Source organism: Arachis ipaensis, chromosome B03 (genome assembly GCF_000816755.2).
Source record: "Arachis ipaensis cultivar K30076 chromosome B03, Araip1.1, whole genome shotgun sequence".
NCBI lineage: Eukaryota > Viridiplantae > Streptophyta > Magnoliopsida > Fabales > Fabaceae > Arachis > Arachis ipaensis.
In genome coordinates, this window is record NC_029787.2 from 14,634,647 (window position 1) to 14,651,772 (window position 17,126).

Here is a 17,126-nt window from a genome sequence, read left to right on the forward strand (position 1 = left end):
GTGCACCTCTTTTTACCTTCAACACATGAGGTGGCAACCCGCCTGTAGAAACTGAGTTAAGGTATTCTTGTTGATATAAATTATTAACATCTCATTCTACCTCATCAAATGAGACTAAATTTCGTTCTTCTCCTGAAAACTGGTTGATAATTATATCATTAAACTGTTGCACATCATGATTTTTTGGCGTCAATATTGCCCTTTCTACCATGTAAGAAGCGTCCCACCTATGAGATTGTAAGTTTAGAAATATTTCTTCTATTAACTTGTGTAACGATGTTTCACCCTCCCACGGAATTGCCATATTTGCTTGTATCCGTACAAAGTCTTCATGTATGGTGGGCTCAATTCTATCACCAATGCGCATAAGATACTCAACAAAAACATGATCATTAGAAGATCGCATATTTTGTCACAAATGGAGAATTTTAGTGGAAGCCCATAAATGAGACTTAACTATAGAAGCTGAAATCATTTGTGACTTACTACCTTTCGGTACCACAGGCAGTACTTGGCGGAAATCTCTTCCCATCACCATCACTTTTCCTCCAAATGGCATATCGTTTGCTAATATATCTCTCAGAGTGTGGTCTAATGATTGCACCGATTCTTTATTTGCCATAGGTGCTTCATCCCAGATGATTGTCGTTGTTTGTCTAATCAGCTTTGCAAGATCTGATTGTTTGCTTATGTTGCAAATGGATGATGGTTCTGCATTAATTGGGATCTTAAACCTAGAATGAGCTGTTCGACCCCCAGGTAATAATGTTGCGGCTATTCCTGATGATGCAGTTACCAAGACAATATGACCCTTATTTCTCAATTCTGCAATTATAGCTCTATAAAGAAATATTTTGCCTGATCCTCCTGGCCCATCAACAAAGAACACTCCACTTTCTCTTCAATCAATTGTATTCATAATGCACTTGAAAGCTTTAGATTGGTCATTGTTCAATCTTGCTACGGAACACAGGTCTTCCCGAGGTACTTCGACAGACAGTTCTTCTTGGATAACTCTGGGTATTGAGTTGTCATTGTCATTTTCATGAGTTAGAGCTGGCAAATCGTATTGTGTAATCTGTTTTCCGTGCTGAAGGAGTATATCATTTATATCCCTGAGTAGCCGATTTGTGAACACTAAGGCTGTTGTGGTGCTGGCTGACGGATAATCATCCACCATATATGAAAAAAATCCATTCCATAAGCTTCTTACATCTGTAGGCTCACAAAATATTAAGATGGTTGCAAACAACCTTCGTAAAGCACATAGAAATCGTAAAACAGAAGCCTCAACCAAACACGCACGGATGCTACTGTCACTCTCTAACAATCCTCGGTGTTTAGCAGATTGCTTGAAGGACGAATATTGGACCCCATTCACTGTTAGCAAGTCATCCCAACTGATTGGTCCTCTGACATTAGATAACAGAATACGCAAATAGAATTTTTCTCCTTCTGAAGGTGATACAGTATAAATTTGACCGATGGATATTCTCTGTGTCTTGCACCGACGCCATTCCTTTTCCTTGTTGTGCCAAGTGTAATACTCTGGAATTTTCCTGTACAGAAGATGCCTAGATTGTTGGTCCTCCTCACGATTTAGGGCAAAGAACTCAGTGAGCATTGTTCTAGAGAAATAATCATCATTAAGTATTTCAGGAATGGTTTGGTGATCATAGAAGCTCACTTGATGTTGATTTGGCAAATGAATTTGTAACCTTTCCACTGATGGATACATTCGGTAAAGGTTAAATTTAAATATTCTCCAACATGCCTCTGGAGCAGCGATCCATCTTGCATCAGCAAACTGTTGGACCTCGTCAACATTAGAACCATTGTGAACTTCCATTGCAACTCGGTCTGGACCCTTGTAGCAATATTTATAGAGATACTTTATACTCTTTATGCTACTATATATCTCAACATTAATATGGCAATCATACTTTAGTAGTAGCCAAGAGTTGTACGGAACTACCCATCTATTGTCAACTATGACATTTTGGTTAATCGGTATTGGAGTGTTGAATCGTCGCCTATATTGCGGATATGAGTCGTCACCTCTTCGTGTTTCTGCTGCGAACTCTTTTGGGTAGTTTCGTTTGGCCATTTTTCATACAGGGCGAAGATTGATCAAGTGTTCCGCAATGACCATGAATCATATGTTTTAGCACTGCATCATGTAGGTGTGGTTCTACTTCTTTAGATGGTATCTCTGCACGTACTAAACTATCATAATGCTCCGGGTCAATTAACTTGTCATTGTTCTCTAAGATTAACAACATATGTACATGTGGCAACCCTCTTTTTTGAAACTCAGTGACATAAATATAGCTCTTCACCTTTCCCAAAACACCCTTAGTAATTACATCCTCTTTCAGCTGTTCAAATTTGGCTCGAAAAATTCTTGTTGTTAGATTTGGACGATCTTGTGGAGTTTGAACTGGGTTGAGTTCTGAAGTTATCTCAGTCCAAGATGGATTGCATGTCATTGTGAGAAAAATATCTGGCTTGCCCTCTTTAAGAACAATCGCCATTCCATCTTCATCTCGTTGGGTCATGTCGCGACGGCTACCAATGAACGACGATGGTAATATTGTTCTTTTTCTTCCAACATTTTCTGAAGACAAATATATAAAGAAATATTATTAGTTTTAATAATTATTTTGGGTAATTCTTAATGATTTACGAAGTAGCAATTAGATACAATATTAACCTGCATTGGTTTCTCTTGTGTGCAAAGCATCTTGTAAGCCTTGGTATAATTCAGCCTGTAATTTCTTCTGTCTAGTTCGAACCCATCTTAACTTTCCGGTTTCAATTTTCACATAGTTATCAATAACATATTGTTGTAGTAGTCGCCCTGCTTGCAATACGGTGGAATGATCATCGGGGCGGATCTACAAATTTTTAAGAATTTGCAAAAAAGATTAGATACATTGAACAATTTTTTGGCAGAATTTTATTGAAGTCTATACTGCGCAGGAAATGGGAATTTGTACCTGGAGCATATAGCTATTATATGTTTGGCATGATACTTTGCCGCCACTTTGACTTCGGGTATTGATATCCCATCCATGAGTTCCAAATGGAAAAAGAAGAGGATATTGTAGTGGATCGTAATAGCCAACGAATTCCTGAATCCTTCGTAGGCTACCAGCATGAGTTTGCACCTTAATATCTCGCCCACGAATCATTGTTTCAACGTCATCACCAACAATTATAGCTGCTACCTGCGACGCAGTTGGAAGACTATATTGTGGCTGATTAGCAGGTCGCTCTCTAATGACCAAACTACACTCATGTACATCTGACCGTTGTGCAAGCTGGCAAAACACATGGAGAAAAGGATTATACCGGTGTAGCAATTGTTATAACTTGAAAACTAATGTTTCATGTAGTTGTGTGTTCTCCAGCATCCTATTCTGCAACTCGTGGTCAGTATCATATATGTACAGTTGCAAAAACTGTGGCCGCGTGCCCTGATCTGGATGAAATCCCCCTATACTGTGATATATTGAGCCTTGAGCACGAAATGTATATATACCACGACCTGTTATAGCCAGTTGTTCGTCTATGTGCACACCACACGAAGTGAAGGAAAATACATGATTGTATCTACGAATATGTTTTCTAAAATGGTTTCCTTCTGCAGAGGGGTCCAAGAAGATTTCAAACAATTCTTGAGGAGCATTTACTCGGGGAAGAGAGACTTTTCCCCCATTACAGCACATCTCGAATGTCTCATGGTGAAATAGACGTGCGCTACAGTAATGACATGTCCTTGGGATTGGTAGCGGAGTTCGAATTATTGTTGCATCCTCTTGAAAATTTCGTGCACAATTATGGGATGCTCGAACATTTTGTCTAATTTCTGTACTCGTATTAAATTAACATATATTTGGTTACATTCATAATGAAAATAAAAAAATGATGAATTTTGTAACAACTAAAAAAATAGTTCTTTGTTGATTATAAATACAAAGAATTACTTCCATTTTAGTGGTCATCATAAAAAGAGATAAGTAGCTATCAAATATTTAAGTGATGTTTCAATAATTTTTTTTAACTTTGTTACATTGTATAATATTGTGATGTTATTTGACTTTATTTGTTTTAAATTTTGTTATTCAGATGTATTTAACAATTTTAATTATAAAATATTTTATTTTATTCTTTATAAAGATGTTTTGTATTTATTAAGTAAATATTTTTATTCTTTTAATTATAAAGAAATATTATTTATTCTGTAGCAAAATAGTTTTATTCTTTTTTAAATAAAATTATTTTGTTTAAAACCTTTTATTCGAAACTGTTATAACAAAGTTAAAATCACATACGATCTATAACAACATTATATTATTCTAAATATTTATTATTTTCTTGTTCTATTATATGTTTTTATTTATATGGTAACATTATGTTTATCATGGATTATTTTTTTTAGATTAAATAGTCAATACAATATAGTTTGAGTCTGAAATAAATAATTTTTTTAAAAAAAAATGCTTTCTTTATATATCATAAATTTTTTTTTTGTATAAAGTTTTCTGTTCATCAACTGTCTTACGGTATTTTTTAGTTAATTATCTTATATAGGGTATGAAAATTTTTGTCTTTGGCCAAATTTTTTTGCTTGTATGTTTTGTTTCATATTTTTTAAATGTTTAGATATTACTGGTCGAAATAATACAATACATGACGATAATATTGGTTCATATTTTATTTGTTCTATTACTTCTAATAATCTTTATTTTGTATGCTTTTGCCTAGAGTTATCATTTTAATTTTTACTATTTATTTTATTTCTTAAAATATATTTTATTTAATTATTTTATGTTGTCATATTTGTGTGAATTATAATAAAATAATTCAACAAAATGTAAAATTTTTTAAATTAATTTTTTTTTGTTTTCGCTAAAATTTTCATATTTTTCATTTTAATTGGCAAATAAATATTTTAAGTATTATATTGGTTTTTATAAAAAATTTTGTGTATAGATTTTAATTTTTTTTGTTAGGCACAGGCACTCTTTTTTATAATTGGTTCTTGTAATGATCTTAAATAAATAAATTTTTTAATATTTTATTTTGTCATGTTTATGTGAATTATAACAGAATGATTCAATAAAATATAAAATTTTTTAAATTACCTATTTTTTTTGCTTTCACTAAAGTTTACATATTTTTCATTTTAATTGGGAAATAGTAAATTTATCAATTTAAATTTATCTAGTGAAAAAATTGCCACTTCTGATATATCTATTTTTTAGAAGGAAAAGTATAGAAAAAATATCGAAATTATCAACTAAATTTTTTTGTTATACAGTGAAAAAATTTAAGCTACAATTATATTATTAAACATATATCTAATATAATCTTTTTTATAATGATACGGCGCGAGAACATTTTAGAACAATAATGGAAGATCTATTGAATCAAAATTTATGAAAAAATAAATTACTATTAATTAAATAAATATACAGGAGTCCTACCCATAGTTTACATATTTTTCATTTTAATTGGCAAATAAATATTTTAAGTATTTTTATTGGTTTTTATAAATTTTTTTGTGTATAGATTTTTTTTTGTTAGGCACTGGCACTCTTTTTTTATAATTGGTTCTTGTAATGATCTTAAATAAATAATTTTTTTAACACCAATTATGCTCACACTTAATGTTTACTATGAATACATTAATATGCTAACATATAAGGATAAAGTAATATTTTTTTATAACTTTATTTACCTATTAAAATTATATCACAATACTAAATATATAAAGAAAAAAAAAGTACAATACTAACCAGTTACATTTTCTTCACGTCTACTGTTTTGATTAGATCTATTTCCATGAATTTCTGATAGTACGTAAAAAGAACACATCAACAAATTATAAAATTGTTCATTAAATTAAGTCGGTACAGTATCAGTGGTAATTGAGAGGTTACTTTTAAAGAAACAAATCATACAAAATTAAATTGATTGGAAGTAATAGAATACGTAGAATACCCATTAATATCATAATTATCCAAACTTTGAATAACTAAAAAGAATAGATAGTGACCGATAAAATATAGCAGTTTGAGTTCCTGAAAAAAGTTACCATTTGAAAAATAATTCAAGTGTAACCGTATAATAGATTTATTAAGTGAAGAAATTTTCATTTATTTTTTACAATGTTATATATATTTATTAAAAATATTTTAATTTTTTTTGTGTATTAAATAAAACGTTTAAAAGAATTGTAGAATATTAAAAAAGATATGAAATGTAAAATTCTATTAGATATTAATTAGACTACTATTATTATGCATCTATTACTTGAATCTGTTTCGCTTTTATTATGAGTACCTAAATATTTAAAAAATTTATTCTTAACATAAAAATAATGTAGACTGAGAATTTAAGAGTACATTCGGTAGAGTACAATAACATAGAGATATTGTAGAAATAATTCAAATTAAATGGCGAACTAAATTGTAGAAAAATGATTAAAAAAAATACCAGAATTATCTATTAAGTTTTTTTTGTTACAGAGTCAAAATATTTAATAACAAATATATTATTAAACAGTGAATATATATATTTTTCTTATAATAATACAGTTAACTAAATTTTATATTTGTATGATATTATATTAAAAAATTATTAGATAAGTATTTAATAATTGAGATTATAATGATGTAAAGTACATTTAAGATAATATAATATTATTATTTAGGCCAATAATAAAAAATTTATTGAATCAAAATTTAAGGAAAAATAAATTATTATTAATTAAATAAATATAAATATAGGATTCCTACCCATATTTGGATCGTTTGGTATATTACTTGAACCAGCTCCGGTGTTATTATGAGTATCTATATGTAAAAAATTCATTATTAAGATGAAAATAATGTAATTTGATAATTTAAGGGTACACTCAAAAAATAAATTATACATAATTGGTATATATCATAAAAAATAATTCATATTAAATGATAAACTAACAATATAAATTTATTAATGAGAAGTATAACTTAGAGTACCTGATATAGAGTATTATTTAGGAGGTATATTTGTGATATCTTGTAATGGTGTTGCCATGTTAGTTGGTCCACTTGATGTATCGATTTGTTTTCCTCGTGATATTGTAGAAATAATTCAAATTAAATGACAAACTAAATTATAGAAGAAAGGTTAAAAAAAAAATACCAGAATTATCTATTAAGTTTTTTTTGTTACAGAGTCAAAATATTTAATAACAAATATATTATTAAACAGTGAATATATATATATTTTTCTTATAATAATACAGTTAACTAAATTTTATATTTGTATGATATTATATTAAAAAATTATTAGATAAGTATTTAATAATTGAGATTATAACGATGTAACGTACATTTAAGATAATATAATATTATTATTTAGGTCAATAATAAAAGATTTATTGAATCAAAATTTAAGGAAAAATAAATTATTATTAATTAAATAAATATAAATATAGGATTCCTACCCATATTTGGATCGTTTGGTATATTACTTGAACCAGCTCCGGTGTTATTATGAGTATCTATATGTAAAAAATTCATTATTAAGATGAAAATAATGTAATTTGATAATTTAAGGGTACACTCAAAAAATAAATTATACATAATTGGTATATATCATAAAAAATAATTCATATTAAATGATAAACTAACAATATAAATTTATTAATGAGAAGTATAACTTAGAGTACCTGATATAGAGTATTGTTGAGAGTATTGTTGAGGAGGTATATTTGTGATATCTTGTAATGGTGTTGCCATGTTAGTTGGTCCATTTGATGTATCGATTTATTTTCCTCGTCTAATACTCTCTCGGTAACTGGCACGCCTTCTGGCAAGGTGTTGCTGCCTCTGTTCTTCACTCATATTTTGTCTTCGTTGTCTGGCATAGTCTTGCCAAGTTCGTTGACCACTTCTACGTGAATCTTCTATTGGTATGTTGTCAACTATAATTAATCAAAGAAACATATATAAAAACAGTTCTACACTTTTATTTAATGACGAAAAATAAATTACAGTAAATTTAACATTATATTTAGGCAAAGTGAGAAGAAGGCAGGAGAAGATAAAGGAAAAACGAAGGAAATTTTTTCTATTATGGAGAGATATGGAGTAACCAGTGTGAAGTGAGAGAGATTAGGAAGAAAAATTGGGAATAATACAATTGACGCAGTAACTGATGTGAGAGAAATTAACTGATGCAGTAGTGGGAGTTAAGTAGTAAAATTCTGTAACTGATGCAGTAGTGAGAATTAACGTGGAGAAGTTATATTGAAATAAACGTGGATGGAAATGAAGTAGTAGAATGCTGTAAAATGGAAGTAAGTTATTAAAAAGGATAAAAATGGAAAGTAAAATTGGACACCAAAAATAGGTTTTCCCATTATATATTGTTATAGATAAATGAAGAAAAAGTTTAGGGGCTAACAACTTTGTTAAATTCTGGCCACATATAACCAGCAAAGAAAAATGAGTCATTGGATAAAATCTTATACCAATCTCACACCATTAAAATCATTATTGATGATTATTTGATGACTACAAATCATAAAAATTGCTGCCCCTTACATTCCTCATAAATGAAAATAAGTGTTCATTCTGCAATAAATTCTCATCCAGTTAGAGGTTTAACAATTCTATTACTAACCAGAAAATTTGTCCTACTGATAACTAAATCATCATGCAACCCAGTGGCAGAGCTTCAAAAATTTTTTTGAAGAAGTCAAAAATTTAACATAAAAATTACATAATATTATTTTTATTAAAAATTTATAAATATAATTTTTTTGGTGTCTAATATAATTATTTTTTAATTTTGTTACTAATACGATAATAAATAAATAATTTAAACTTAAGCTGATTTTGGGATTCACCAAGGATCAAACTCTTGACTTTTCAGATCTAGAGTTTTGAAACTATGTCATGAAACCACTCATCCCAAAAGTTTAAGCTGATGAAAAATGTAACACTAATGATTATATCTCTAATACTACCCTAAACCTCCATTGTACACATTGTTCAACTATTCTATTGGTTCCTATACTTCCTCTTCTTAAAAATNATAAAAGATATCTAATTTTTTTTATAACTAATTCTACCGTTAAAAATATGCTTTGTGTGTTTTTTCTATTTGAACGGGAGCTTTTCTTATTAAGTGAAAGTTTAGGTGAGAATTGAACACAAATACCTTATATAAAAGTGAAAGAATTAAGCTAACTAACTGAACTAAGTTATATTTTTTCTTTTGTTAAAAGTATTTCTAATTTTTTTATAAAAAATTTGGGGACATAGCTGGCTAAAATTTTTGCATATGGATAATTTTAGTGTAAAACATGAGAATATTTTATTATTTTAATATTTTACACTACTATAATGATAGTATAAAACATCATTGACATTTTGTAAAAAAAAAAAGTTAATTATAAAAAGACAAAACCTCATAACTACAAAAAATTTGTGAGAGAATCTTACATTTATATGGTGACAAACTACAAAAAAATGAAATGTACATGACTCCTAACTATTTATACTAACACCTAATCTACCTGAGATAGATATTTAGTTAACATGCTAAGCTAAATAACTAACAGTAAAACTAACTAACTCTGGTGTAATTAAGTTACTGTGCTACCACTTTCATTTTATCCCATGTACTCACACCATGCAATCTATGCAGCTTGTGTTAGTATATAGTACTTTTTCACCCCCTCAAGTTTAGGAGTATAAAAGTCATACAATCTGAGCTTGGAAATGCATGTCTAAAATGGTCCAGGGGGTAATGGCTTAGTAAACACATCTATAACTTGTTCATTGGAGTGAATTGGCAGCAGCTTGACCAACCCATTTTGAGCCTTCTCGTGCACAACGTAATAATCCACTTCGATATATTTAGTACGTTCATGGAATATAGGATTGGCGACTATGTGGAGAGCAGATTTACTATCGCAGTATAATGGTATGGACTTTGAGAATGGCATTTTGAACTCAATCATCATGAAGGCTAGCCATTGTGCCTCACGAACGGCAGCCGCTAGCGCTCTGTATTCTACCTCAGAGGAAGAGTTTCTTACTTTTCCAAGATACAAGGGATGTCTTGACAATGACCGAATTGCATGGGTTTGGATTTTCACACTAAAAATAGGATTGACGTAAATATAGTCCAAACTCAATCATTGATCATCAGTCAAATTATAATCCTAAAGATGTCACAATCAACACAAAATAATCGGGAGTTTTAAATCCCGGGTCGTTCTCCCTAGGAACTAGTGCCGACAAGTGCACACAATTTTGGTTGTGAGGAAGCCAAGGGTGTTTTCAATGATAAGGAAGCAAGCAAACAAATAAAGAGATAAAAGAACAAGACAAAATTGCAATTGATAAACTAATGAAAGAACAAAAGAATTATGTATGTAATATAAACAAGTAAACTATAAAGTGATGGAAAATTGGTTCAAAACATAAATGAAACATTGACTTGGGATGAGTTATGGAATCCCTTCCTTGCCATAACCACAACTATGATAATTATCATGAGTTAATCTCGCCTAGTTAACTCCAAACATCGAGGAGTAAGTTAAACAAGTATAATTGACCTTAATCCATAAGTCCTAACCAACTTACCAAACTAGTTGATAAAAGGCTAGTTTTAATGGAATAAGAATCAACTAACTTCTCAAGAACTATCACTAAATGTTGGACATTATGCCTCTAGTAATTCATAGACTCATTTTTCCCAAGCCAAGGGGTGGAAATCTACCCCATAACTAAGCTTGACATTTCATCAAACACATAGAGGGCATAAACATAAAACATGGCAAAATTGGAAAAATGGTAAAAGCTATGAACCATAAATGATCAAAATCAATAAAAGCAACTCGAACAAATATATAAAAGCCATCAAACATCAAATTAAACAACTAGAAATCCAAAATTGCAAAACTATATAAATTGGCAAGAGAAATGAAAATAGATGAAAGTGTAGAACAAGTAATGTAATTAGAGAGAAATTAAGGAAATACTTACAATGAAATTGCTATAATCCAAAATCAAACTTGAAGTATAAAATGCTACAAACCCTAATTAAACCTAAGAGAGAATTTTCTATACTACACTACTCCTACTCCTATGTGTTTTTTCCTAATCTAAAGTGAGCTCCCCTTGCTATGTGTTGTTGCTCCCTTAATATAGCCTCTTGAACCAGCCTTTAACACTTCAGAAATAGGCCTAGAGACCCCCAAAACCGTGTAGCACGTGACTTTTTAATGGAGGCATGCACTGGGATCTGTGCGGACGCACAGACGTGTGCGTCCGCACACTCTGCGGAAATTCTCGACCTGTGCGTTCGCACAGAAGGTTGTGTGCACGCACACCAGGCGATGCTTGATTGGATGCGCAACGCGGCCCACGCGCACACGTGGCTCTAATTCGATGGCTGTGGGTATGCACGCATGTCTATACGCACGCACACTAGGCTGAGCTCTTCTCCTTTGTTTTCTTCATGTTTTCTCCCTTTTTGCATGCTTTCTTCCACTTTGACCAACTCATTCTTGCCTCTAGGACCTGAAATCACTCATCAAACATATCACGGCATCGAATGAAATAAAAGTGGGATTAAATTGCTCAATTTAAGCACAAAAACGCATGTTTTCATATTTAGGTTCAATCTAATGATCAAACACAAAAGTATGCTATCTTAGTGAATAAGTGTGAGTTTATATGATGAAATCCATCCAATTCAAGCTAAAATATATCGTCAAATATGGATTCATCAATTCTCCCACACTTAAACAATAGCATGTCCTCATGCTAAACCAAACAAAGAGAATGGTCAAAGGGAAACAACTTATTGAATGCAACTATCTATATGCATGCAAGTATGTATATACTATATATTCCTATATATACTATAGTGTCCTATTGATTTGGTGAAAGCAACAATCAAATTCCAAGCAGGTGTATAGACATATAGGGCTAAGCAAAGAAATAACTCAATGCAATAAAAAATCTAAAGAATTGATTTATTCATCAAAAATGAAGCAACTTGCAAGAATACATGATAAGAGGTATGGAAACATAGAGTTGAGTGATCGAACCCTCACTAGGTGTGTATACGCTCTCAACGCTCGATGTTTAGGGTCAATTCACTCAAGTCTCCTTTAATCATGCTTTCAAGGATTTACTTTTCATCTAACAATCAACAAACATGTGATGTGTGAGTACAAGTATCATGAGGTCTTTAGAGGGTTGTAATGGGGTTAGGGTTAAGGTAGGATAAATATATGGCTAAGTGGACTAAATGATTGAATCTTTGATTAGCTCAAGTACCCAACTCAACATATATCAATCAACCCACAACAAAGCATCCTTGCCACCCATTACTTCTTTTCACACACACATTCATGCCTTAGTTCTATTCAAAACACATATGCATTTCTTATTCATTTTTTTTTCTTTCTTTGGGATAACTTTTGTCCCATCTTATTACTATATTTTTTTCTTTCATTTCATTTTTTTTCTTTTTCTTTTTCTCTTTTTTTTTTCTTTTTACTATGACAAATGCATATGGTTAAAGCAAATTGATACATGAATGTGCACCCATTTTTTTCCAAATTTTCAATGAATACCCACAACAACATTTTTCTCTACCAATGCTTTCCCAAAAATTTTTTCCATACTTAAATGACACACATTCCTCAACCTAAGCTAATCAAAGATGCAATTCATGGTAACTCATGGTTTTCCGCTTAGGATTGTGATGTGCTAACAATTAGAACAAAGGGGATTAAAAAGCTTAAGATTGGCTAACAATGGTAGATGTAAGGGTAGGTCCATATGGGTGAGTGAGCTTAATTCAAAAATGGCCTCAATCATGCTAAATGCATTCAAAACATCAAACATCGGAAATAAAGAGTCAAGCAAAACCAAGATTACAATCATAGAAGGAGTATAACACACAATGAACAAAGTTTGTGGTTATAATGTGTAACCACTCATTAAAGCTCAAAGACTCACTAGGTATTTTGTTCTTTCTCTCTTCTATGTTTCACATAAATTCATTCAAACAAGTTTAAAAATAATTTTCCAAATCAATTCAATAGAATGCCCTAAAAACAAAATTCTTGGAAAATTCTTGTTGTTTTTCACCAAAATTATTTCCTATATGTATGTATGATGTGATGGATGCAATTTCAAAAACTTCCCTATTTTTATTCCTAATTTTCAACATCTAAAAATTAACATGAATAATTAGGACAAAATTGAACTAGGTGCTATACTATTCACATCATCCAATCACAACTTCTATCTATAAAATATAAATCATGCAAATGCAGTATATATATATTAACTAGAGTAAAGATGCAATAGTAAAAAATACTAACAAATATCTACAAGAAACATAATAAAAGAAAACAAAAGATAAAGTGCAAAGTGTTCGGTAAAGAAAATTTTTACGCCCCAAAATGACGAATCATCCCCCACATTTAAGCATTGCACGGTCCTCCGTGCACGAACATCATCCGGGAAAAATGTCTCTCGAGAGCTCCACCTTCGGTTGGCGGATGCGGGGGTTATGGGTTGCTGTATACACAAGTAAACAACAATTGAGAAAAAAGATCATATGAGTGTGGTATGATAAAAGAGAATGTGTGTATTCTAAGTGTGCGCACACTTTAGAACAGACACATTAGCCAGGTGAAGCGGTATCCACACAATCCAAAGAAAAAGTATAAGTTTCTCAATTAAGTTACCTAGGTTGCAAGTGGAGAATGAGCAAAATTTAAGGCACAAGCAACCTTAGGTAACTATGAAAGTGAATTGAGTGATTAAAAAATTGGCTATTGTAATTGGGCAAGTTAAAGCGCAAGATTAATATAAAATAGTACAATAAACAACAACCAATTCAATAATAAACGAAAACTCCTTACTCATCACGAAGCATAATGAAAATGTCACATGGAAGGGTACTTGTTACAAAAACTGATAAGTTTGATAAGAATCAAGTTAGGTCACTCAAACAAATGCAAAGCATTAACAAGGAACAAGTACTGGACATGTGATGAATTTTAATATGAAAATCATGATGAACAACTAATTTTAACTCAAATCACTTAATCCAATGCACTTATATAATTTGCCCTAGTGGTACAATCAAAACATGAGTATTCAAATCTACTAGGTACTTGCATATTAAAGCAAAGTATAAGTGCATTGTATCAAGAGGCAACCCTATCGCTAATAAACAAACACTTGCAACTTATTTAAATAGAAACAACTAAAGTAAAACTAATATAATTACTAAAATAAAAATAAAATACAATGAAGATTAAGTAAAATAAGAGCAAAAACATGGAAAAAGCAAGAAAAGAGAGGGATGGATGGGGCGGAAGTGCGTTAGAGCTTAAATGGAAAAGAAATAAAAATTTTGCCCAAAATAGCATTTGTGCATACGCACACTAAGTGAAAAGGGGAGGGGTGCGTCCGCACAAGTCGTGTGAACGCTCTGGACAGAAGGCAAAAATAGACGTGTGCGCACGCACAAGCCTGTGCGCGCGCACAGAATGCCTTTTTTTTCAAAAGATGGATCATGTGTGCGTGCGCACACAGGTCCGTACACACGCACAAGAGCGAAAAGGGGGTATGGGGTGCAAGCGCACAGGCTGTGCTAACGCTCCCACCAGAGGGGCTACCAGCTTGCGTGCGGACGCACACGTCTGTGCAGCCGCACGGGGTGTGCGAGACAGGGGTTGCGTATGTACGCACCCACAAGGCACAAAAGATAGGAGAATGCACGTGCATAAGGCATGCGAGCGCTGCCAGCAGAGGCTTTGCAAGGGGGTGTGCGTACGCACTGTGCGTATGCACAGGATGCGAAATATAGAGGTTTGTGCGCACGCACAAGTGTGTACGCACGTACAGATGCCCTGTTTTTCGAAAATTTTTCTTCAATTTATGGGGCACTCTACTTTAGCTCAACACATATTTCAACCCCAAACATTCAAAAATCCACACATTCATGATCCATATACAAATCAACCTACTAAACTCAAAATTAAACTAATCATAAGCTATCCAAGATAGGCAGACATACAAGAAACTAGGACTATAAGCAAAGGGAAAGGGTAAGAAAGATGTTACCATGGTGGGGTGTCTCCCACCTAGCACTTAGGTTTATAGTCCTTAAGTTGGACTTGTTGTGGAGACTCTTGTTAGGGTGGTTTGTGTTTCCACTCCTCCTTGAACCTCCATCCAAGCTTGCACTTTATAGGTCCTCCGGGATCCCATATTCTAGGCATCTGGTCACCTTCTTGTTGATCTTTATGCTTCAAGCCGGATGGATAAGCTCTCATTCTACCCTTGAAGTACCCCAACGTTCTCCAGAAATCACCCACTTGAGCCCTACACAATGCTTGAACTCCAAGTCTTGAATTGGTCTTCTTGAAGAACCTTGGATTCAATTGGCACCCAACATCATTTCCTTCACCATGTACCAACCCAAGAAGGACCTTGAGTTGGTAATCTGTTTCCAAGATAGCATATTGATGGGGCCAATGAAGTTTATAGGTGAAATTGCCACCCACTCAATATGTTCTTGGTTGTCAACTCCTTCCTCACCAACCTCTTCCTCCTCTTCCCCATCACTCACATCATAACAAGGAGGTTGTGAGGAGTCTACCTCCATGTCTTTCTCAAGCTCAATGGGAGGAAGTTCATTAGGATCCTTAAGGGGATTGATCAAGGAGGACAAAAAATCATGAATGATGGAATCCTCATCTTGATCAATCTCCCTCAATTCTCACTTTCTCTCCTCCGATTCATATACTTCCCTTTCTCCTTCTTGTTTCAATTCATGCTTTAGCTCTTCTTCTTTCCCTTGTGGCTCCATGCTCTCCTCTTCTCTACGCCCTTCAATTGTTCCCTCACACTCTCTGAGAGGAGTTTCTTGATTGGATGAGCGTAGAAGAGTTAAACGGTTAACCACCTCGGCTATGGTAGCCATGAATTGTCCTTGAGTTCTTCGAAATCCTTCTTGCTCTTGGAGAAAGGCTTGAAAATCTTGATGGTCTTGGGCCAAGGGTGGGAATACTTCATATTGTGGTGAAAAAGAAGGTTCATAATTTGGGAGAAGGGTGGTATATGTGGGAGGTGACTTATGTTGGTAGGTGTTTTGAGGTGGTATATAAGAATGTGGTTGTTGGTATTAGTGTGGTGATTGAGGATTATGTTAGGGGTATGGGTCATAGGCATATAGTGGTGGAGGTGTATAATTATAGTGAAATCCACCATATCCTTGGGTTTGGTATGTGCATTGGGAAGGGTATAGTTCATTGTAGTATGGAGGAGGTTGCTCCTTCCAAAATAGATGCTCCAATCCCATGATGCAATCCAAAATTGAAGTTATCAAACCCTACAAAATAATCACAACCAAACTCTAAACCAAAAGGGTGATAACTCATAGAGAAAATTGAAAATAAAAACTAAAGACATCAATTAACAAAAGAAACAAAATCCTAATTAATAGCAAAAACAAGCAAACAACCTAAAAAGTATTTATTCACACTATTCAAATATTTACAACAACCAAAATATAGCACTCATGACGCTAGCTCCCCGGCAACGGCGCCAAAATTTGACAATGACCGAATTTCATGGGTTTGAATTTTCACACTAAAAATATGATTGACGTTGCAAGTATAGTCAAAATCCAACTATTGATCATCAGTCAAATTATAATCCTAAAGATGTCACAATCAACACAAAATAACCGGGAGTTTTAAATCCCAGGTCGTTCTCTCTAGGAACTAGTGCCGACAAGTGCACACAATTTTGGTTGTGAGGAAGCCAAGGATGTTTTCAATGATAAGGAAGCAAGCAAACAAATAAAGAGATAAAAGAACAAGACAAAATTGCAATTAATAAACTAATGAAAGAACAAAAGAACTATATATGTATGTAATATAAACAAGTAAACTATAAAGTGATGGAAAATTGGTTCAAAACATAAATGAAACCTTGACTTGGGATGAGTTATGGAATCTCTTCCTTGCCATAACCACAACTATGATAATTATCATGAGTTAATCTCGCCTAGTT

General features: G+C 32.6%; 1 protein-coding gene across 1 annotated transcript; it reads right to left on the reverse strand.

The window, feature by feature from the left end:
• LOC107632569 lies at positions 262-16,032 on the reverse strand. The gene is made up of 9 exons (XM_021117182.1): positions 15,856-16,032; positions 15,517-15,753; positions 13,488-13,613; positions 3,000-3,323; positions 2,714-2,897; positions 2,117-2,617; positions 999-1,989; positions 490-899; positions 262-350 (listed from the first exon to the last, which is right to left on the reverse strand). The coding sequence occupies exons 1-9, from the start codon at positions 16,030-16,032 to the stop codon at positions 262-264; spliced, it is 3,039 nt and encodes a 1,012-aa protein (XP_020972841.1).

What these genes read in the sequence shown, in the direction of transcription:
- LOC107632569 (XM_021117182.1), bottom strand. Translation starts at nt 16,032, where the DNA reads ATGGCTACCATAGCCGAGGTGGTTAACCGTTTAACTCTTCTACGCTCA. An exon ending in AACAAGAAGGAGAAAGGGAA is followed by an intron (nt 15,754 to 15,855) that starts GTATATGAATCG and finishes AATCCCCTTAAG; the next exon opens with GATCCTAATGAACTTCCTCC. An exon ending in AGAGTTATCCAAGAAGAACT is followed by an intron (nt 900 to 998) that starts GTCTGTCGAAGT and finishes AATTGATTGAAG; the next exon opens with AGAAAGTGGAGTGTTCTTTG.